The 23,813-nt window shown below is 47.2% G+C and overlaps 1 protein-coding gene across 2 annotated transcripts in view; it reads left to right on the forward strand.

The window, feature by feature from the left end:
- The window catches only part of DPYSL2 (dihydropyrimidinase like 2), a 115,948-nt gene that overhangs the window by 35,889 nt on the left and 56,246 nt on the right, over positions 1–23,813 (forward strand). The window contains exons 1-3 of one of the 2 annotated variants that reach the window (XM_018052355.1): positions 3,338–3,658; positions 6,982–7,070; positions 8,824–9,008. In XM_018052355.1, coding sequence (XP_017907844.1) covers positions 3,620–3,658; positions 6,982–7,070; positions 8,824–9,008 — 313 coding nt within the window. In that variant the 5' untranslated portion in view covers positions 3,338–3,619. Of the gene's footprint in view, positions 1–3,337; positions 3,659–6,981; positions 7,071–8,823; positions 9,009–23,813 lie in introns of those variants that run through there. The other variant, XM_005684031.3, reaches the window with a different exon arrangement.

Genomic DNA, 23,813 nt, shown 5'->3' on the forward strand with positions numbered 1-23,813 from the left:
TGCCTGTAATGCAAGAGATGAAGGAGATGTGTGTTCGACCCCTGGATCAGGGAGATCCCTTGGAGGAGGAAACAGCAACTCACTCCAGTATTCTTGCCTGGGAAATCCCATGGACAGAGGAGCCTGGCGGGCTACAGTCCCTGGGGTCGCAGAGTTGGACACGACTGAAGGGACTGAGCACACACGTACCACCCGGATATAGGTTATCCCTGGATATAGGATACCGCTCCTGCTGCTCTCGGATCATGAGGAAGAGTCTCCCTTCCTCCAGAACACCAGGATGTCTGCAGCAGAACCATTTCATTAACCCACTGTCCATCACTGCTAGGGCTTCCTTGGTGGAAAGGCCGTATAGAATCTGCCTGCCGACGCAGGAGACAGAGTTTTGATCCCTGGGTTGAGAAGATAGCCTGGAGTAGGAAATGGCAACCCACTCCAGTCTTCTTGCCTAGGACATCCCATGGACAGAGGAGCTTGGTGGACTACAGTCCCTGGGGTCACAGAGTCGGACATAACAACTAAACAACCACATCACTCCTGGCTCTTTCTAGATGCTGGGGGAGGCCTATGGGAAATGGGAAGGCAAGGACTGTGAAGGGATCGTGAATGTGGAATAGGCCAGCTTATAATGCTTAAGTTAAAAAAAAAATTCAGAAAAATCATGCCTGAGAATCGGTTCAACTATTTGGTTCAGGGACAATGATTTGTAACTTTATAGGCAATTTTCACTCAGTGTTCATCCAAAGACAGTGTAAAAATACTGTATATTAACAAGTCAATCAATGCAGAGTGGGTGGAAAATTCTCCCCCACATCGATTCCTTCTCTGCATTGTATTGAGCGGTAAGTATGGTAAGAAATGCAGATTGCTGACAGTTCTTGTCCTTGGTCAATTAAATCTATTTGGCACCTTCTATGTGCCAAATACTCTTAGGCTCTACTCGGAGCAGACAAATGAATTTAAACATCACATCTCTGTATATTTATGAGCGGTAATGTCAGTTACCGCTGACATTAGGTTTAGAAACCTTGTATCAGTGGATATAGAAATAAGACTGATATAAATAAGATGGATATAAAAGCTCTTGGGAGCAAAATATCCAAGGGCAAACTCATAAATAACAAGGTATAGTTAAAGCCTTTACGATCAAGCAATTTGGGAGCAGGAACATAGAACAAGAATATAAACAAACAATGTCATTAGTGGTTATTTTGCTTTAAATTAATTTGACCCATATTTACTTGTTTGTCAAGTAGTATTTTCCTTATGATTTAATAGGATACTCATTCTCCTGCTGCCCCTCACCCACTCCTGGTTGGAAATGACAGTGGGTTTTCTGGGTAGGAAGGTATATTCTGCGTTCTCAGACTTGTGACTTTGACCCTTTCAGGCTGACACCAATACTTGATGACTTCAACTCACTTGGCTCTTAGCACATCGCAGAGTTGGAGGGGGAAGTGCTCCTTTTTTCAGTTTTTAAGATGCAGAGCTAATTGGAACTGCAATGAATTAACCAGCTGGGAAGCTTGCTGGGTGCCCCAGAGCCTCTTTCTGCGACCTTAGAATTTACAAAAAGAGGAGTGACAGGGTGCATCTTACTTACACCTTCTGGAGAGGCAGCCATCCAAAGTGGCCAGATGCAGAGAGACTTTGAAACGTGAGCCCATCCTAGCCTCAGGATTATTTTGCGTTTATCTGGCTAATCTTTGCTGAGCAGGTGTGAGCCAATTAAATAGATTTTTCCCCCTTCTCCATGATTGCTGGCAGGCATAGATTATGTGGGGATTCTATCTATTGTTTGATCTCTAGTAGAGAAGTTCAAGGCCAACCCAGATGTTTTAGTCATTGTACCTGACTGGGCAACCTTTGATAGACTGCTCATGATCAAGTGGTTCAGCTTCTTCTTTCTACAGGGATTCTGAAGTAAGAGCATCAGAGAATGACTTGGACAGAGCCAAGGGGTCCCAACCTGTTCAATTTCTAGCCCAAGAAGAGAGGCCTTAAAAGCCCTGTGTTGTAGGATCTCTGGCTGGGCACGGATTCTGGGTAGTTCTCTCCATGACTCAGGATACCTTTCTTTTTGAGATCGCCTTTCCTTCATTCCTCCAGCTCCTCCAGTTCATCTCCTGGCTTTTGGCTTCATTATGTGAACTGGGCGGCCAGTCTATAGCAATGCACATCCTTTGAGCTCCTTGGGCGCTGTTAATCCTAACAGTTTCTCAAGAGAACTGCAGGCAGCATATAAGTGTACTCCCCAGCCCTCCCCCCACCCCTTGCCTCCTGCTTCATTCCCCTAAGTCGTGTAGATGAGAGTGACTATTAAAGAGACCCGGGCCCTACACTGAGCCTTTTTTGGCCCCAACAGGCGGTTGATGCTCCTCCCTTGCCCCCAAGTTCCTGGCGACCCCAAGGCACAAAAGGATGTTTCAGGGCGGGGTTTCCATCCTCAGTAGCGAACTACGTCTTCCCTGGCTGCTTTCCTTCCCTTAGAGCAGTGAGGGCTTCAGACTTTCTTTTCCAGCTGCCAGGCCAAGGATGCCCGAAGCCTGGCCTCCGGCTCCACTTCTCCGCAGCCTCACCACGGGCCCGCGCCTCTCCGCCCCCGGGGAGCCCAGCCGGGCGCCGGCCGCCCACAGGCCCGCGTCCAGCCGCCCCTCTCCAGGGCCGGGCGTGGCCGGCGCGGCGCCTCGCGGAGCCTTCCCGCCCTGCTCCCCTTCCCTCCGCTCGCTGCCATCTGAATTCCCCCGTCGACTCCTGGGCGGAGGCCGAGCGAGCCTTCGCGAAAGGCGAGGGCGGCGGGAGGAGGGCTCGGGCGCCCCTCCCGGGCGGCGCGGCGCCGGCCGGCCGTGCAGTCGCGCGCTCGCCGCCAGCAAAGCCATTGGCTCGGCGCAGTCACCCCACGCGGGGCTGCAGCGGCGGCCTCCGCGGATTGGCGCGCGGGCGGGCATCCACCGGGGCGCGCGCGAGCGGGTGCATGCCGCCGGGGCCCCATCTAAGCCCACCGTCTAGGGGCTGGACTCCCCTTGTCCGTAATGATCACCCCTCCGCTATCCCTGCATAGCTGATGCTGCATTTGGGGCCTCTGCCAGCCCCGGTGGCCGATGCCCTGGTCCAAAGAAAAGGCGCGAAAGGCGCGCTCCCCGATCGGGCGCACGCACCGACCGCCGCCCTCGGCTGCACTGCAGCAATTCGCGCACTCGCGCCGCTCCCCTCCCCGCCTGCACTCATTTGCATATCCCACGATTGTGACCAATCAGGACTCGTCTCTCTCGAAGCGGATGGCTTTGGCCCGAGAGGAAAGGGAGTGGCTGGCGGCGCATGCGCCGCGGTGGCAGACTTGAACCGAGGCTTTTATTGCTGTAGTTTATTTCCACCCCCTTCCCTCCTGTTCTCTCTCTCTCTTTCTTTTTTTCCGCCCTAGCTGGGGCAGTGCTGTAGGAGAGGAAGAAAAAGACAGAGGATTGCATTTATCTCTTACGTTCCTGATATTTGCTGTCAGCAAGACCAGCTATTCGACTGCACATTTTTCAGTCCTGCAAAAAAATTACCAAGTGTCTTTCCTGGCAATTTTTGTTTTAAGGCTGCTCTTTTGAAATTAATTTTTTTTCCCAGGAGAGAGATGTCTTATCAGGGGAAGAAAAATATTCCACGCATCACGGTGAGTTGGGTACTTGGGCGATATGCGATCGGCCAGCAACCTTTTTTTGTGGCACAGATGGTCTAAAGAATATATGTATTTTTTTTAAGCAGGGGGAGGAAGAGGAACCCAACTTTTTTTTTTCTCTCTCTCTTTCCCCCCTTGTTACTGAAGAAGGCGATCGTGATGGGAGACGCAATCCTATGGAATTGTAAGCCGCATAGTTTCTAAGGCATTAAAATAGGAGCGTGAGTGCATTAAGGTCGTTTTAGGTAGCCCGCCAGATCCGCTGTATCCTTTTATTGTCAGAGCGAGATGCTGCGGTGCCGGCCTGCGGGGTGTAAGCAAATGGATCCCAGATTGAATATGCATGGTTGAAGCTCGGATATTGTTCTCCCGGCTGCGTGCTGCGGGGCTGGACTCCTGGAGCCTGATGGGGGAGACGGGGAAATGGATTCTCCCCCATTTCCCGCCCCCACCGTAAGGGGCTTTCTGGAGCCTTCCTCCGGTTCTTCAGAAAAAGGAGCGGTTTCAGCCCGGAGGCGTAATGACAGCGGAGAGATGCTGAAAAGGGCTGGGTGTACCGGGATCATGGGGAAACGGGAAGGAGAAACAGGGACGTGGTGATGAGCAGAGGAGGAGGGGGGGGGTTGTTGGTAAAGACGGACAGGCGTGGGCTTTTTGTTGACCAGGACCGGTTTTTGATGGCCCTATTGGCTTTCTTGCCCCAGGGTTTGGGGCTGGGATCCTGGCGGGGCTCTGGGCTCGTTTTCTTGTGTCTTTATGCAGCCAGGGAGGCGTCCGTGTTGGCTTATACAAAGCGGGCTAGGAGGGTGGGCGTTGGGGACAGCACGGAGCCGGGCTTGGGGAGGTAATGGCGCTGCGCGACGCGCCGAGCAGATGGCCCGGCCCGGCCTCGGCCAGACAATGATCGCAGCAGCCGGAGATGCGGGCGCAGTCCTGGGCCCTGGGGTCCTTAGTCTGTAAATCAGGAGGAGCTGCAAGCGATGACTCTGCGATGCTTGGGAGATGAACACAGGTTCTTGTTCCCGCTGCTCCCCCGCCCCCATCTTCTCTTCTCGCCTGTCCTAGGTCTCTGCATCCCCGAATGATATCCCGCGGAGGGAGGAACGCGAGGGAAATTCATTGTTATATAATGATAACGTGATTGCAACTGGTAGAACCCAGGGCTGAGGCGGTGACGGAAAGAAAGAATCTTTGAAAAGTCACGATGTGTTTAGGGCTGGGTCTGAGGGCGCGCTTTCTCTGTGGTTTCCTCCTTAGCCACCGGCACCCCGGCTTCCACTGGATGCACAAGGGCACACCCATCCGCAGGAGAGGGATGTGGGAGCAAACGCACGGGGGAGGGGGCGTGTGCTCCGGAGGGTTTTAGAGGATGAGCTGCTGGAGCAGAGGCGGTGGCTGCTAGCTTTTTCTTGAGTGCGAGAGACCCAAAATCCCAACGGGCCGAGCGCGGGGGCACACCACATTATATGTTCATTGCGCCCGAGAAAGGAATCTGGGGCGTGGGGTGGGGGGCGGGTGTAGAGCAGATTTGCTGCAAGCCTGAAGTAATCCGCTGTCTTCGTGAATGAAAAAGGCAGTTTCGGTTTGACAGTGTGGGGAGAAAAAAATTTAAAAAGCAAACAATCAACAAGACTGATTTTTTCCCCCCAAAACAGCGCCCCCTTTATCCTTTAACAAAATCTGGTTGCAGGATAGTGGGACCTATAGCATGGTTTCCCTCCCTCCATCAACACGGCCAACCTCTTATGTAAGAAGCCACATGAGTGAGCTGGGCTGTGATGTTTCTCGCTCTCTCTCTTTTTCTTAACATGATGTTGGCTCCGGGATTCACATGACGGCTGAGACAGGTACCGCAGTGACTAAGCGAGCAGGTGGTGAAGGGCAGGGCTTCTCCTTGCCTCCCCAGGAATGTTTATCCTGTCAAAGCTGGGTACTGGGGAAGTGGGGGAGGTCATTGTAGACAGTTAATGCACTGGATCAGGTGACTTTGGCCCAGTGGTTTGACCTCTCTGAGTCTTAGTTTCTATCTGTGTCCTGGGAACGATAATCTGGCTCCATCCATTTCACAGGTTGGATTGGCAGCTGGGGTGACATGGTTTACAGGGCAGGATTTTGTAAAGGTTTTTACATTTATTTTATGTAAATGCAGGAATTGTTGCTGCCTCTTTATTCTGTCTCTCCAAAGTCTACAGCAGAACGAAGCCCCCACAGTGTACACAATTAAAATAATCTTAATGTTTTTCATTACGTTAGAGAAACAATAAATACTTTTAAACCCAAGTGTGTGTACGTTTATGTGTAAAAGTCTTCCCCTATGTCTCAAGCAGCGTGTATATTTTTTTAAAGAGTTGATTTAATTTTCTCTTTTTGTTAAGTGCTAAACATAAATTGCACTTGATGAGAATATTATTTTTAATTGAATTCTGAGTTAATTATTGTTAAAATGGACCATATTAAAACCATATTAAAAGGGCAGTCATTTAACCCTTGTGTGGAATAATACAGGTGTGTATCCGTTGAACACAGGATTTAAGCATAAGATTCCATCAACAGCATTTGCTATAGAGATGAATCATAATGTAACATTTATGTTACATTCTTGTGACTTATGGGCTGCTTGTCATATATATTTTTGCACCAATTAAAATATAAGTACATGTACAGTCAATAATGGTGTGAGAGTTTTAGAACTTATCTTCTCATCTACTTTATCTGAAAACTTTACCTTTTTCTTAACAGCTGGACAGTTAAAATGGTGCATCTTTGAAGCATTTTCTCCCCACCTACAGTTGCTGTGATTTACCACAAAGATAAAGAACAGACTGAATTGAAACCTTGCTATGGCTGAACCAAATGTGTTTGTGTAGAGTATCCCATGACAACAGACTTTGGTTAATTTTTCCCCCACACAAACCTCGCCAAGAATTGACTTCCCCTACGTGTAGGTGTATTTTGTTTTAAAATGAAGTTTGGCCTAAAGCTATTTAAAGTAATTGTCTTCTTTATCTGAAATGTTTTAAAATAGCTCTTTAAAGAGATTGTTGGGCTTTTTTTTTTTTTTTTTTTTAAATTCTTTTTTGCTTTTGGGTCTAATGGAAAGAGATTTTTTTCCTCTGGGATAAGCTTTGAATTTTGCCAGTATGTTCTGACTCATCAAGTGATGAATAGGTTGCCACATACAGGTTCACCTTGGTCAGTGAGCCTTTCCCAAATTGGCTCATTCTGAGCATCCCTTTGGAACAGTGAAAGTGTTCTTAGCTCATTTCTCTTATCTTGGGTTGGGAATGCATTATGACTTTACTACTTCTTTGTTTCAGAGTGATCGTCTTCTGATCAAAGGAGGTAAAATTGTTAATGATGACCAGTCATTCTATGCAGACATATACATGGAAGATGGGTTGATCAAGTAAGTGTAACTCATCAACTTGACAAATTTGGGTACCTTGCAGTGTTCCTAAGCATTATTTCCAATTCAGATGCCTAGTATCAGCTCTAGTGACTTCAAAGAGAGACTAACTTAATATCTGTTTAAACACAGCTTGATTGCTGGTTATTAGTGAATTTGAAAGCTCAGATTTAGAGAATTCAAAGCTACAATTAGATGCACACCCATTTCCTTACGTGTTATGTAATTGACTATTTTTAACCAATGTGACACAACGTCTTTTTGTTGCCAAATACTTGGGTTATGATCCATTGACTATATTAAAGGTGTTCCTAGAACGTAGTTTTTGTGTGGGGAGGGTAGGACAGTCAAAGGACACAGATGCAAGATACAGCCTCATCTATTATGATGGCACATCTGCTTTCTTAATCAAGAATCCAAGTTGTTGGGGCCAAAGGGTACCCAATTAATTACTAGGCCACAGAGACAAATTACTGCCTCATTCAAGGCAACTTTAGGTTTCGTTCTGTAAGTGTCAATGAACACAAATAGGACTGCCCTTGTGTTTACTGTGTATTGTGTTTCAAAGGAGAAAACAACAGAACAGTGATTGAATTAGGGTATTTTTGGACCCTAGAGGGTTAAGTGCATTGAGAACATCCCAGTATCCTCATGCCCTTCCAACTGGGACAGCTCACGGGGCTCTGGAGAAATAGCACATCTGTTTAAAGACAAACACTGTAGCAAATGACATCTTTTAAATAAGCAGCATTTATCAAGGGCCAGCAACAAACCAGTCCAGAGCAGTGGAAAAGTGTAGTGAACGGGTCTGTTGCCTGGAAACTCACACCCTGATTTATGATCCTAAAAGAGGTTTTAACATTGCAACATTTAATGTTTTCTCCATGTGTTTGCTTGTGACAGTCTCAGCTCCAGGCTCTCAAATACCATGACTTTCATGTTCCATTTTCCCCCAACTGGAAAGCAGCATGATCTGGTCTGTAAGACTCTGGCGGTAGAGTGAATAAGCCCATGTGCTATTTTTAGTCATCACTAATTTGTTTTAGAACTTGACCAACTCCTTGGTGATTAGTTTTGCCTTTTCAAAAAACGGACAGAAAGATGTAACAGAGATATTTTTTTAAAAAAATGGGAAATCATGTCACCCATGAATAAATATTAGTTAATGCATATCAATGCATTTAATTTATATTCATTATTCATCGTGAATGAATAATTTTCTACCTCTGTTATCTGAGTTGCTAATCATATTTTTAAGTAGTTTCAATCATAGTGTTTACTTTTTATAATAATAATGTGATTATTTTTGCTTTGTTTTGTTATACTTCATACCCTTTAAATCCTCATTTCCCTTTGTTGAAAAGGATATGGTGAAAATAAATGTAAAGTGAAAGCAGGTCTGGAGAAAATTGTTATAGGATAAGTAACTCAACTGGGTGTGTTATAAAGTATGGTGGTATTTTATGTGAATACCTTGGGGCTTTGTTATCATTTGGTCGTATGGGTTTTCTGATAACTAAACCTTGAATTGGCCTCTGATGCCTTATTTTAATTTTGTTTTCTAGTATGCTCTACATTGCTTCTTGTGGGTAGGGAGTAGGGTAGAGACATGAATAATAACAATACCAGTAATCTGAAAAGTCTGTGGAATATAGAGGAGGAATGTTTATGGGCTTGGTGAAAGTGTCTATCAGATGCTGTTTGATTTAGGACATTTCATTTACGATCATTATTGCCCACCCTGTTTATTTAGGCAAATAGGAGAAAACCTGATTGTGCCAGGAGGGGTGAAGACCATTGAAGCCCATTCCAGAATGGTGATCCCTGGAGGGATTGACGTCCATACCCGCTTCCAGATGCCTGATCAGGGGATGACCTCTGCTGATGACTTCTTTCAAGGCACCAAGGCAGCCCTGGCTGGAGGAACCACCATGATCAGTAAGACAGCTTACAAAGAATATCCTTAGTGCCTGAGAATCATTATCATGTGAACATGAGTCTGTGTTGTTGAGTCTTTCCTTCTTAAGGTTGCCAAACTTAACAGTGGATGGGTCTTCCAAAGAAGGGGAGTGATGGGGACAGGCCAGCCTTAGGCTCATTTTCTGTCCAGTTCTAAGGTTCTTCAGTTGAACTTGAGAGTTTCAGTAGGATAAAAAAAAAAAAAGTGGCTTCTTGCTTTCTCTACTCTAGAGCTTTTGTCTTTCTTAGATTGAAAATGTGGTTTGATTGTGATCACTTTGAAAACAACAGTCCTTGGAGTAATCTTCAGGGCTATCAGTTTTTAGCCTTTGCTCCTAAGTATTTGATTTTTTAAAGAGTTCCCAAAGGGTATATATTTTTGGAATGAGGCCAGGGTACAGCAGATGAATTGTTGAACCAGGAACTTAATTCTACTGATAAGAACATCAAATGGAAGGATTACTTCCTGCTTGGGGTTTGACATAAATGGAGTTGGGCAGTCCTGCTCAGAGAAGCATCTGCAGATATCAGTTGTTGAGATATGAAGATTGTTCTGCCGTGGACACCTTGATGCCCCATGAATATTGCTCCGTAAGATGTATGCTTTTCAGTCAGCCAAATCTAAAGTATATTTCCTAACAAACGTGAAGTGTTTGTTTGTGAATGGTCAGTTTCCAGCATGCCTATTTATTGTCCTTTTGACAAATATCATTTTGAGAAGGTAGGCAAGTTGTACAGTGACCCACTAGACCCATAGTTTTTAAATTTTTATTTGTTTATTGAAGTGTGGTTGATTTACAAAGCTGTGTTAGTTTCGGGTGCACAGCAAAGTGATTCAGTTATATATCGGTGTATGTCTATTCTTTTTCAGATTCTTTTCTATTATAGTTGTTACACGATAGTAAATATAGTTTCCTATGTTATACAGTCAGTCCTTGTTTATCTGTTTATTAATATATATATAGTAGTGTGTATCTCTGAATGTCAAACTAGTAATTTTTCCCTCCCCCTACTCCTTTCCTCTTTGGTAACCATAAATTTGTTTTCTATGTCTGTAAGTCTGTCTGTATTTTACAAATAAGTTCATTTGTATCAGTCTTTAGATTCCACATATAAGCAGTATCATATGTTTATCTTCTTCCATCTGACTTTCCTCACTTAGTATGGTCATCTCTAGGTCCATCCATGTTGCTGCAGTTGGCATTATTTTCTTTCTTTCTTTCTTTTTTTAAGATTTTATCCAGGAGTGAAAGCCAATATACAGTCTGTCTTAAAACCTTATAGTTCAGTTTAAAAGAGGGTCAATGTGGAAAGAACTTAGTGCTTTATGCTCTAGAAAAACCTATCTTACTGGTTACTTTTTGAATTGATGCTCTTTTTAATGTGTAATTGCAGAGTCTGTTTCTGAGCTTCCTCTTGTCCTCCCTACCACCTGTCAAGAACATTGCCAGCCCCTTCTAGTTGGAGCTCTTTGACTTTTTAAATCAAGCATTCACCTTCTTGTGTCCTTTCTGGTTTCTGGGTGTCATCACTGACCAGAAAAAGCTTTTTTTTTTAAGCCTTACTTCTTTCTCACTGCACATGTTACCTCTTAACCTAGAGGGTGCCATTCTTGTGGTTGTGGGTGGTGTGCACACACGCTTTGGGACACTGGCCTAGTGTGGATGCCTGCTGCTTTGTCAGTGGTGTCTGTTAGGACATCGGCACCAGTGGGAATTTCCACACCTCCTCCAGGGCGGGCCGCGGGGCCACACTGGACCTCAGAGAAACAGACTCCTTGGGTGTCAGCCTGGAAGACCAAGTCAAGGTTATAATCTGCCTCAGTTTGGAGTCCCTGTCGGGGCCCTGTAGGCCCCTGCCTTGGTCGCAGATTGTTAGTAAGTCACAAATAATGGTTCCCCAGTGGCTCAGATGATAAAGAATTTGCCTGCAATGCAGAAGACCCAGGTTGCAAAGATCCCTTGGAGAAGGGCATGGCAACCCACTCCAGTATTCTGGAGAATTCCATGGACAGAGGAGCCTGGCGGGCTACAGTCCATGGGGTCACAGAGTCGGACACGACTGAGTGACTTTCATTTCACTTCAAGGGAGTGATCGGTGATGTCTGTCACTGGGCCAAAGGACAGCCTTAGGAGGTATAAATATACCCAACGAGGATTCTGGAGATCTGGTCTACCTGCCGCACCAACTTGCTGTGTGACCTTTGGGTGAATCACCTCAGTTCTTGCGGCTGCTCGTCTGCACAGTAAAGGATTTGCACTAGAGGCTCCTGGATGTCCTTTCCAGCTCCCACATTTGGCAACTCACTGAGCTCAGAGACGGAGTTTGCCTACTTTGCTCCACAGGTCCGTCAACGCTCTGCTTTTTCTCCATCTTACTTGAAAGACTCCATCCTGCTTCCTTGATTCTGCCTCTTCACTCCTCTCACTTGATCCATTCTTTGGTTCCTTTCCTGCTTCTTGTCCTTTTCTTTCTTTGGCCATGCTATGTGGCTTGTGGGATCTTAGTTCTCTGACCAGGGCTGAACCTGTGCCCCTGCAGTAGAAGCACAGAGTCTTAATCACTGGACCACCAGGGACGTCCTCTTGTCTCTTTCTGCCTTCTCTCCCCCACCCACCTTCACTCATGAGCACATCCCTTCCTGCTGACACCCTGACCTTCCCTTTGGCCTTCTTTCTCAGCAGCTGTGAGCATCTTTCCCTGACTTTCAGGTGGGTTCCTTCTGTGGAGGGGTGTGGGATGTCTCCAGAGTCTTGCTTCCTGGACCATAGGCCCAGAATAAGCAGCAGATGGCCTTATTGTGTGTCGGAGCGAAGAGGGGGAAAAATCTGACTGCCTGCCCCACTCAGTTGGGCAGAATGCAAGCATCTTTTAAGGCAGAATTGCTGGCGCAGTTAAAAAGTGGGGAGATTTAATGAGCGAATCTCAAAGAATGAAAGTAAGCAGAGGTGGTGGGAATGTGGTCCCAAGTTGTCACACTCCAAACTCCACTGCTTGTATATCCTTAGAGAAATATTAACCGCTCCTGCAAGTGCCCACCCATGGTTACTGACCTGTATAGAATTACCACTGCCTGCCCTTCCCTTAGGAGACACGTGGTAATAATACAGATGAGGAAATCAGATTTTTTTTTTTTTTTTTGCTTGCCAATTATGCATTCTGTATTGCTTCAAGTGAGTGAGTGGCTAGAGTATGCTTCAGAGAGGAGCCTGGCTAAGAGGAATAATAGCTAGCTTAGTGAGACTTCGTTGGTACCCGTGACCTGCTCTTTCAATGAGATTGTAGATTCTTTAATGAATATTGAGGCCAGCACTAAATACTTCAGACACTTTGAAGAGTTTCAGGTGAAAACATAGAAATAAGCCGTTGAAGGAATTTGGTGCCACTCTCCCCGTAACCCTCTCCCATCTTTCTGTGTTGCTCCGAGTCCTGTTACTGGATGTGTCTTCACCTGCTACCTGCTGTGCATTTCTCAGGTCATGGGACCTGGAGGCTCCATTTCTGTCTCTAAGGCCCAGCCTGCAGTGCAAAATGCAGCCAAACAGTGCCAGTTTGGAAATGGAGGTGACACGTCAGTGGCAGACAATAATATTATTGCCATGAAACAGAGGCTGTTATTGAGAAATGTACAATGAGATCTTTGTCAGGGGCCTTCCATGCGGGGCAGAGGGAACGTCCTTTGCCCTTTTGGTCTGGTGATGGGTGGGCAAAGGCTCTAGACACACACCCTGTAGGCGGCATCCAGACCAGCTGAGGGGTCATGGAGGTGGCAAGGGTGCTGTTTGTTGAAAGTGCTGCTGGTGTCCTGGGGGCTCTGTGACTGTCAGAGTTGTTCAGACCCCAGAGTCTTTAGGAAGCAGGCAAGAACAGTTATCTCTTTTTTATAGAGGGGAAGACCGAGGCCAGAGGGCAGGACACTCACCCATTCACCAGTGCAGGTTACAGGTATGGGAGTGCATACCTGCAACTGTGGCTCCACCACCTGCTACCTGTGTGACCTCTGCTTTAAGCCTCATCTGCAAAATGGGCATAGTTGTCACAGAGATCGACAGAATAGGACCCGGCCCTCAGTTAGCACTCAGCTGTGGTGGTTATTATTGTTCCATCTCACATCAGGTCCCAGAAACCTCCCGTCTCCACAGAGACACCCTCTGGATCTCTATTCTCTACAGAACCAGAGGAAAGAGGCTCTGACTGCAGGAGGACCGACCTGACCATTTGGTGGGAGCGGGGCTTCTCTAAGTGTGGTCAGCAGACGAGGTTCCCTGATGTGACTGGGGTGCCTCTTAAAACATTCAGCTTCCTGAGCCCTACTCAGCCTCTTGACCTGGAGGGTCTGAGGGGACCTGTGAATCTGTGTTTGAATCTGGTGATTGTCCGCTTGGGGAGCTGTTGGAAAGTTGGGCTCTTGGAGGCCCATGCCAGATCTGCAGACTCTAGATGGCTAAGGATCTTGCCTTAGCCCTCAGGACGTTTGTCCTGTGTTACGGTTTGATCATGGCTCCTCTGCCTCTTTTGTCTTTATAAAAATTAGTAAATTAAATTATTTTTGGCCCCTCTGCGTCTTTGTTGCTGCACACAGGCTTCTCATTGTGGTTGCTTCTCTTGTTGCATCTCTCGGCTCTGGAGCACAGGCTTAGTAGTTGTGGCACATCAGCTTAGTTGTTCTGCGGCATGTAGGATCTTCCTGGACCAGAGATGGAATCTGTGTTCCCTGTATTGGCAAGTGGAGTCCAAACCACTGGACCACCAGGGAGGCCCTGTCTCTTTCATCTTCATCCCCCGCCTCCCCCCGCCCCCAGCAGTGTCTTACCCCTGAGACACTTGTTCCAATGACGCATGGCTGAATGAATGAATGAATGGTGGGATGAGCTTGTTTGCTCATGGGACTTGGTTTCCTGCTTCATCTGAGTGTCATGCCAGTGGACCGAGAATCCTGGGGGTGGGGAGGAGGGTTTACGCATCTGGTGTTAACAATGTTCACTGATCCCTGGCCACTGCGGTCTGATCAACTGTTGGAATGGTTGGGGAAGGGAAGTGGGAGGGGAAAACCCAGAGCCTGAGCATCAGCCTGAGGTCATGAATGGGGAGTGCTCCTTCCATCTTTTGGAAGGAAGTGGGGATGCCGGTCCTCTCATGAGGGAGCTTGCTCTCTGAGTGCACAGGGTGGTCCCTGAGCACCACAGAGGACTCAGCAGTCATCTCTGAAGCTCCTTGGCTTATCTAGCTCTTCCTAGAGAGCCGTGCTGGTGGAGGCAGAAGGCCTACGTCAAGGTGAAGGGCCTTCCTGGACAGGTGAGGCTCGGAGCATCCCTGGGGCACATCCACTGCTTGTCATTTCTTCATCCACGTGGCGCTTGGGTTTGCTCCCTGCCTCTGATGGGTCCATGTTCGAACACAAACATACACTGGAATATGAATGCGTCTGTAATCCATACTTTGATTATTCCCTTTGCATCATTTCATTTGACTTGGGTTAGAAAGTGCTTACAGGAAAACCCAACCACATCAGACGAAAGTCTCTGGGTCCCGGACCTGAGTTGTCCCCACAACATCTGCCTGTGGGCTGGCAGTTAGAAAGCCACATTATCTGATGGGTTGTGGGCGTGGGCTCTTTTCTGTCTGCTCCGCCTCGCATTCCCCCAAGCCCCACGTGGGTGAAAGTGTACGTTTCACCTATGGACATGAGTGCCTTCTGCAAGCTGACGCCACAGAATGGGGCCAGCTCAAGTGTCACTGTGCAAATCTTGGCCACAAATGGCTGGAACTGGAAGAAATCATGCACTCCCTGGGATATTTTGGCCTGACAACCTAATACCTGGTGCCAAGCAGAGCAGAGGAAGAGAGTGAAAAAGATGAAGCCTTCTGGAATGTAACCCCCACTTCCTGAAGGGCTAGCACACACATCCATAGATGCTGTTCTCATGAAGGAGGCCATTCATGAGTTGAGCTCATAGCCCACTGGGATTTAGAAGTCTGTTAGCACCTTCTGGGAGTTTACCAGGTGGCTCAGTGGTTAAGAATCCGCCTACCAGAGCAGGAGATGCAGGAGACATGAGTTTGATCCCTGGGTTGGGAAGATCCCCTGGAGAAGAAAATGGCAACCCACTTTGGTATTCTTGCCTGGGAAATCCCATGGACAGAGGAGCCTGGCAGGCTACAGTCTTCCGGGTCACAAAGAGTTGGACACAACTGTTCGACTGAACAACAACAGTGTATCCAAAATAATTGCACTTTAACATACAAGCATTCTCTGGTGGCTCAGACGGTAAAGAATCTGCCTGCAATGCAGGAGGCCTGGGTTCTATCCCTGCGTCAGGAAGATCCCCTGGAAAAGGAAATGGCAACCCACTACAGTGTTCTTGCCTGGAAAATCCCATGGACAGATGAGCCTGGTGGGCTGCAGTCCATAGGATCACAAAGAGTTAGATACAACTGAGCACACACACGGAGGCCCTTTTGGAAGCAGAGACAGTTCTGTTTGGGTCCCTAGACCCTATTTCATGGACCTTGTGGCATTTACCCTAACCTATTCAGGGTGTGTTGCCTGGCCTCTGGCCCTGAGAGCTGGCAGTTACAGCTTTAGGAGTCATCCCAGGCCACAGAAGGGTGACATTCATCTCTTAAGAAGGCATCTCCATCCTATGTGATCAGGTCTAACTCCTGTACACAGAGGGTGCAGAGTCTCATTACTGCTTGCTCCTAGAGCCTATTCTCTGACTTTCCATGAAGCAGGATATCCTGATGGTTGGGAATGTCCTGTTAGTCTTGTTGCCCAGAGTGACAGCTAGAACTAGGGGGTGTGGTTGGGAATATGCCCGTGATCGACTTCAGCAAGGTCTTCCTGAACTTTGATGAGAGGGACAGGCTTCCGACAGTCAGCATTGCATGGGCTCAGGGTTCTGCATGGCTAGGTAAGAGCCTGCCTGACACATATGTGTCCAAGGAGACCCTTGTTCCCTGTGCTGGCTGAGTGAGCTGGGCAGAGATTTCTAGAGTGCATGGATCTGGCGCTATCCATTACTATATGACCCGCAGCATCCATGGGAGCTGCCCATGCTGGCTGCCTGATAAACAGCAGCATGAGTCTGGACCAAAGCCTTGACCCCATGGCTCCTTCTTCTCTTGGGATCTTTAGCATTGTTCTCCTCTTATGTGAAATCTGACATGGGAGCCCCTCCAAGTGAGACTGATGAAAGAGAGCAGCTGTTGCTCACTGGTGGGCCATGGGAGAGCCCAGATCCTCTTCCACTCCTTCCTTCCCCTCTGTCTTGGCACCTCCTCTGCCTCTGGGAAATCCTAGGGCTTGGGGAAGCACAGTTGGAAACCACCCCCCTGCATTCCACCACTCCCCCCACCCTGCCTGCTTACCTTCTCTCCAAAGCCTGGCAATGTGACTGGTCCCTGGACAGCCTCAGTGCTGAGTTGTAGGGGAGAAGTCAGAAGTGATTAATAAGACGGGACATATCCACTTAGTCACTTAGGAAAACTACCATGAGGTACGTTCTCAGTGGTTTTCTTGAAGGTACCTCCTGTTGAAGACAGGAACTAGGACAGAGCAGCTGTTTCATCTCCCTGCCCAGATTGGCCCCGGACTGCTGTGCTTTTCATCAGAGTGTCTTTTCATAATAGGTGAACATTCTGTCCTTCTTTAAACGATTAATGGTACACAGTGTCTTAAAGGGATAAATGACTGTCATAGGCAGAAGGGTCTGCCTTTTTCTACCTGCCATCCATTGCTTTGGTCCCTGATCACTCCACTGGGGGCCCTTTTCCTGGCTTTCCCCTTTCTCCTGTTTGAAAAGACTTCCCTGTTTCTTCTCGGGAAATGATTATTTTCCCGGGGCTTTGAGGGCTCTGCCTTCAACTGGCTGCTGTTGGTGAAGCCATTTACCCAAATTCCTTGCTTTTAGTCTGTCTGAACTGCCATGGTAATGACCCAGGGGAATGACAGTGAGTAGAAATTAGAGTTCTTTCTGGTTAACCCCTATGGGAGCCAGCGCTCTTTGAATGTGACTAAATGTTCCCCTAATGATAGGGAGGATGCTGCGGGGGTGGGGTCCCTGTGGCTGAGGCTGACTATTCTCTGAAGGGAAATTCTGCGATGAGCCAGTTGCAAACCTCGGCTGCACACTGGAATCCCCTGGGGAGTTTTCCCAAAGCCCAGAGACCAGAACTTCTGATTTGACTGTGCTAGGTAGGTGGTGGTGGTGGTTTAGTCGCTAAGTCATGTCCAACTCTGTGCGCCCCTGTGGACTGCAGCCCACCAGGCTCCTCCTCCCAAGGGATTTTTCCAGGCAAGAATACTGTTGTGGGTTGCCATTTCCTTCTCCAGGGGATCTTCCTGACCCAGAGATCAAACCTGGGTCTCCTGCATTGCAGGTGGATTCTTTACCACTGAACCACCAGGAAAGCCCTCTAAGTAGGTAGGTTGGTAGTTTTAAAGCTTCCAGTGGTGGCCAGGCTTAAGAGCCAAATCCAGGTGCCTAGTCCAGCCGTTGGATTTCTGTTGAAACTTAATGAAGATCTGCCAAGGTTTCTTAAAAGCTAGAGGTGCCTTCTGCCCTCAGTTCTCTGCTTTAACCTGGCCTCTTTGCCAAAGGAGAGGGATTCCAGTGGTGTGACCTGGAGTGGGTGGATCCTGTAACTGGATGCCCTTCAGAAACTTAGGAAACGGGATGGGGCTGAGCTCAGGTCACTGAAAAGGGTCTCCTCCTTCGGGTGCTGTCCTTGGTGTCCTGGAAGGTTCTGTTTAGCTGGTGCCTAGTAGGGCGCTGGTAGGACTTTGCAGAATCCTATGGACAGAGGATCTGGCAGTCTGCAGTTCCTAGGATCGCACAGAATCAGACATGACTGAAGTGACTTAATACTCATGCACATGACTTGGAGTCAGGGTGGGTGAGAGATGATAGATGGTACAGCGTGGGATGAGAGGGGATGCTGAAGGCAGAGTGTAGGTGGGATATGGACTGGCAGGCCCAGCCCTGTGGACCACCTGCTGTGCTGGTTTTCCTGAGGAAACCCTACTGTCTTTAGGTTGAGTCAATAGTGTTTATGACCTAATCTCCCTCTAATGATAGGTCAGACCTGGAATCCTTCCCTGTGGAGAGCCTGTGAGAGAAAAATCAAAGGGGCCTGGTAATAACATAGATTCAGAGATTTTTAAGGCAAGCATTCATACGGTCTGTCTCAGCTCCTCTCTCTCTTTCTCTCAGCTGGGAGAAACTGGAGCATGTTGCAGAGGGTGAAATTGCAAAGAACAGGGCAGGCAGGGCAGGGAGAGGTCCAGCAATCAGAAGCCCAAAGTTTAATTTTCCCTTTCTAGTACTTTCTGTTTGAGTGTGATCTCATAATTTCTATGGCTTTCCTGGTGGCTCAGAAGGTAAAGAATCTGCGTGCAATGCAGGAGACCTGAGTTCGATCTCTGAGTCAGGAAGATCTCCTGGAGAAAGGAATAGCTACCCATTCCGGTATTCTTGCCTGGGGAATTCCATGGACAGAGGAGCCTGGTGGGCTACAGTCCATGGGGTTGGGAAGAGTCAGACACAGAGGCAACTGAGTGACTTTCACTCACTCAGTATATTTCTAGATGGCAATTTCCATGTCTATAAGATGGAGATAATAAATTCCTATTTCTTAGGGTTATATGCAAGGTAAGTGAGACTGTGCTGTAAATGATTATTGTGACACTTTTGGCACTTGTGTGAATCAGTGGATCAATGTTCAATGGATCTTTCTACCTATTTAATCTATGATTTAGCCAGCATCTCTATTCTCTATCTAAATATCAATACCAACTGGGGCTTCCCAGGTGGTTCAGTGGTAAAAAATCTGCCTGCCAATGCAGGAGACATGCGTTTGGTCCCTGGGTCAGAAAGATCCTCTGGAGAAGGAAATGGCAACCCACACTAGTATTCTTGCCTGGAGAATCCCTTGGACAGAAGAGCCTGGTGGGCTACAGTCCATTGGGTTGCAAAGAGGCAGACATGACTGAGAGACAGATGGCGTGGCATCTCAGCTATCATCATTTGTCGTTTTTCCTATACATCTAGTTCATATTTCTAGCTGTTTCTTATCTATATAAATCAATATCATCTGTTTAATCCATCTATCTAATCTGACATCTCAACATTCAAAAAACAAGATCATGACATCCAGTTCCATCACATGTCAAATAGATGGGGAAAAAGTGGAAACAGTGGCAGATTTTATCTTCTTGGGCCCAAAATCACTGCAGAGGGTGACTGCAACCATGAAATTCAAAGACATTTGCTCCTTAGAAGAAAAGCGATGACAAAACTAGACAGAATTTTAAAAAGCAGAGACATTACTTTGCCAACAAAGCTCCATAAGGTCAAAGCTATGGTTTTTCTAGTAGTCATGTATGGATGTGAGAGTTGGACCATAAAGAAAGCTAAGCGCCAAAGAATTGATGCTTCAAACTGTGGTGCTGGAGAAGACTCTTGAGAGTCCCTTGGACAGCAAGGATATCAAATCAGTCAATCCTAAAGGAAGTCAATCCTGAATATTCATTGGAAGGACTGATGCTGAAACTGAAGCTCCAATACTTTGGCCACCTGATGTGAAGAGCCGACTCAATGGAAAAGACCCTGATGCTGGGAAAGATTGAGGGCAGGAGGAGAAGGGGACGACATGGGGCAGGAGGAGATGGTTGGATGGCATCACTGATTCAAAGGACATGAGTTAGAGCAAACTCTGGGAGATAGTGAAGGACAGGGAAGCCTGATGTGCTGCAGTCCATGGGGTCTCAAAGAGTCAGACACGACTTAACTGTTGAACAACAGTCTCTCTACTACTGTTCATCTCTCTTGATCCAAGGATTCAGTCATGTACCAGCTGATTCCAGATGGGTTATTTCCCTTTCTTGCCACTTGGGGGGATCAGAAAAAATTCAAGCTTAATCTTCACCCCATGTTAATGGAATTCATATTTCCAACACAGCAGGAGAAACCATCATCTATAAAAAGCCCTTTAAAATGATTTCTTATACAAAAAAATTTTTTTTCACTTTCTTCCTTTTTTTTGTGCCCTCTGAATAATTGCTGAAAGAATTTGGGGCTTAATTTTCTTGACAACTCATTTGACCCCACAGATGCAAAGCAGTGTCATCAACAAGTGGCTCATCCAGTGAATAACTCTTGCTAGATTTGACTTTTTAGCCAAAAAAGGAATTCAAATGGGGCTGGTTTTATAATGGGTTGTTATCGTGCTGTTGAGCGCCTGGACCCCTCGTTTTTTGTGGTGGATTCGTGCAAGGAGGTCTGCATTCTCTTGCACAAGCGTCATGCTTCCCACAGCCTCGAGGCTGGCCGAGCTTCCAGTGCATGGCCTCTGGTCAGTCCTCTGGCAGTGCTGGTGACAAATTCTTCTCCAGGGGCTGTTTTGGCAAAGGAGCTTTTAGCCTTAGAGGGCCTCACACTCAGAGACGCGTGGCATAAGAGTCCTGTGGGACTCAGAGCTTGCTTCTCTCTGGCAGACTGGCCAGGGACCCGTTCCTCTCGTGCGGGATCAAATGAAAGGACTGTGTCAGACCTCTCAGAGGTGACAGTGTTGGGCCCTGACGGATAGTGCCTGGTATTTTTTTTTTTTTTTTATGTATTAAAATGTATTTAAGAAACACAAAATGTGTTTTTTTAAATGTATTTTATTGAAATATACTTGATTTACAAACCTGTTAGTTTCAAGTGTACAGCACAGTGACTCAGCTATAAACACACACACACACACACACACACACACACACACACACACACTCTTTTTCAGATTTCTTTCCCTTATAGGCCACTATAAAATATTGAGTATCATTCCTTATGCTATACAATAGGTCCTTGTTGGTTTATCTATTTGATATATGTGCTTTCATGCTCAGTCGCTTCAGTTGTGCCCAACTGTTGCCCGCCAGACTGCTCTATCCATGGGATTTCCCAGGCAGGAATACTGGAGTGGGTTGCCATTCCTTCTCTAGGGGATCTTCCCAACCCAGGGATCGAACCCTTGTCTCCTGCGTCTAATGCATTGGCAGGCAAATTCTTTACCCACTGAGCCACTAGGAAAGCCCCGTTTTATATATCTCAGTGTGTATATTGGAGAAGGCAATGGCACCCCACTCCAATACTCTTGCCTGGAAAATCTCATGGATGGAGAAGCCTGGTAGGCTTCAGTCCATGGGGTCGCTAAGAGTCAGACATGACTGAGTGACTTCACTTTCAATTTTCACTTTCATGCATTGGAGAAGGAAATGGCAACCTACTCCAGTGTTCTTGCCTGGAGAATCCCAGGAACGGGGGAGCCTGGTAGGCTGCCATCAATGGGGTCGCACAGAGTCGGACACGACTGAAGCGCCTTAGCAGCAGCAGCAGCAGCAGCAACAGTGTGTATATATTAACCGAAACTCCTAATTTATCTCTACCCACGCTTTCCCCTTTGGTAACCACGAATTGGTTTTCCATGTCTGTGGATCTATGTCTGTTTTAGAGATTAATTCATTTGTATCTTTTTTTAAAAAAAGATTCCACATATAAGTGAAATCATATGATCTTTGTCTTTCTCTATCTGGCTTACTCCACTTAGTATAATAATCTCTAGATCCGTCCATGTTGTCCGTCCAGGCAGACAACGCTTTTCCTTTGACATTCACTTCTGCTTCTTTCATTCAGCTGGGAATCTTTATTATTGTCATTTATTTATTTTTTGCTTTGGCTCGTTAGCTCCACAAATCACGGAGGTAGGAAAAAATGGCAGAACAGATCCCTAGTTAAAGCAAAAAAAAGAGTTTAGTTAGAAACTATGTCCTGAGGGACTGCAGATAATTTAGAGGTCGCTCTGAGCCCGGATCCCTCGTGGGTTCCCCAGTGGCTCAGTCAGTAAAGAATCTGCCTGCAGTGCAGGAGACCCAGGTTCGATCCCTTGGTCAGGAAGATCCCCTGGAGAAGGGAATGGCAACCCGCTCCAGTATCCTTGCCTGGAAAATCCCGTGGACTGAGAGCCTGGCGGGCTATGGTCCATGGGGTTGCAAAGAGTGAGACATAACTGAGTGACTTTCACTTCACTTCATTTCACTGAGCCCTGTGAAGGGGGGTGGACTTTGTATTTTGGAGACAGTGTAATTTTTGCTTCAGAGTTAAATACAAGTCCTACAGAGTATCCCAACAATTAGATGGGGGCTTCAGCCCTGTGTATAGAACGGACATTTAAGTTATTGTCCAAATTGGATGCACATTTGAGAGTGAAAAGGCTGCTACTAATTGTTATGCCTGGTGAGCTACAGTCCATGAGGTCACAAAGAGTCGGACATGACTGAGGACATGACTGAGCGACAGAACAGCAACAATTGTTATGCCAGGACAACAACGTAAAGCAGACTGCCCAGGTACACCCATACCCCAATATGCGCCACTCTTCCTCCAAGGGGCTTGCATGGAGCTCTCATGTCCTCTGAATGCCTCTGAAGGGGAGTGACCCACTGGCTGCTCTCTGGATCCAGGCATCAACCTGCAAGGAGGTTGCAGGGAGCTATATGGTTCCATCCTTAGCACAAGATACAGTAGAAGGTGAGATGATTTGGAAGGAACAGAAAAGGGATACTGTTTATTGGAGTCTGTGCCCCAGTGCGAACCCTGTACATAGCATTTCTTTTCTTTCTTTTTTTTTTTATTAAGCCTACAGCACCTGGTATTCCCAGGTGGTCTCCCATCCAAGTCCTAACCAAGCCCAACCCTGCTTAGCTTCCGAGATCAGACGAGATCAGGCGCGTTCAGGGTGGTATGGCCGAAGCATTTCTAATCCTTACATCGACTCTGAAAATAGCTGGGTTTGTCTTCATGCTGTGAGGCTTCCCAGCTGGCTCAGTGGTAAGGATTTCAAATGCCAGTGCAGGACATGCAGGAGACGCAGTTTCGATCCCTGAGTTGGGAAGATCCTCTGGAAGAGGAAATGGCAACCCACTCCAGTATTCCTGCCTGGGAAATCCCGTGGACAAAGGAGCCTGGTGGGCTATAGCCCATGGGGTCACAAAGAGTCGGACGCAACTGAGCATGCACGTATGCATCCTCATGCTGTAAATGAAGAATGGGAAGTCCAGAGAAGCCAGGTGACTTGCCTAAAGCCACGGAGCTTGCACGTGTTAGGGCTGGGCTCTTGGCACTCTTGGGCCACAGAATAAAGAGCATTGCTTGCTTTTGAACAGTCGAAGAGCGTGCTCATGGGGATTCTCTGGAGGTCCAGTGGTTAGTGCATGTCACTTCAGTTGTGTCTGACTCTTTTTTGACCCAATGCACTGTAGCCTGCCAATCAGGCTCCTCTGTCCACGGGATTCTCAAGGCAAGAATACTGGAGTGGGTTGCCATACCCTCCTCCAGGGGATCTTCCCAACTCAGGGATTGAACCTGCATCTGTTATGTCTCCTGCATCGGCAGGTGGGTTCTTTACCACTAGTGGCACCTGGGAAGCTCCCAGTGGTTAGTACTCTGCGCTTTCATTGTGGAGGGTGTGAGTTCAATCCCTAGTCAGTAAACTAAGATCCTGCAAGCTACACTGCATGGCTAAACCAACAAATGAAAACAAACCAAAAATCTAGCCCCTCCCCCAAACAAAGAGTGTGCTCATCAATGCTGCTCTGTGCCCAGGATGCTGCACAAACATCCTGGATGCGGTGCCCACCTGCAGTTTGTGATGGGGCCTTGGGCTGCCTGGTCCCCAAGAAACAGAAAGATCCTTTGACCCAGCTTTTATGTAGAAGTCATTTTTCTGTGATATGAAGGGGAA

The sequence above is a fragment of the Capra hircus genome, chromosome 8, assembly GCF_001704415.2.
Source record: "Capra hircus breed San Clemente chromosome 8, ASM170441v1, whole genome shotgun sequence".
In the NCBI taxonomy this organism is placed as follows: Eukaryota; Metazoa; Chordata; class Mammalia; order Artiodactyla; family Bovidae; genus Capra; species Capra hircus.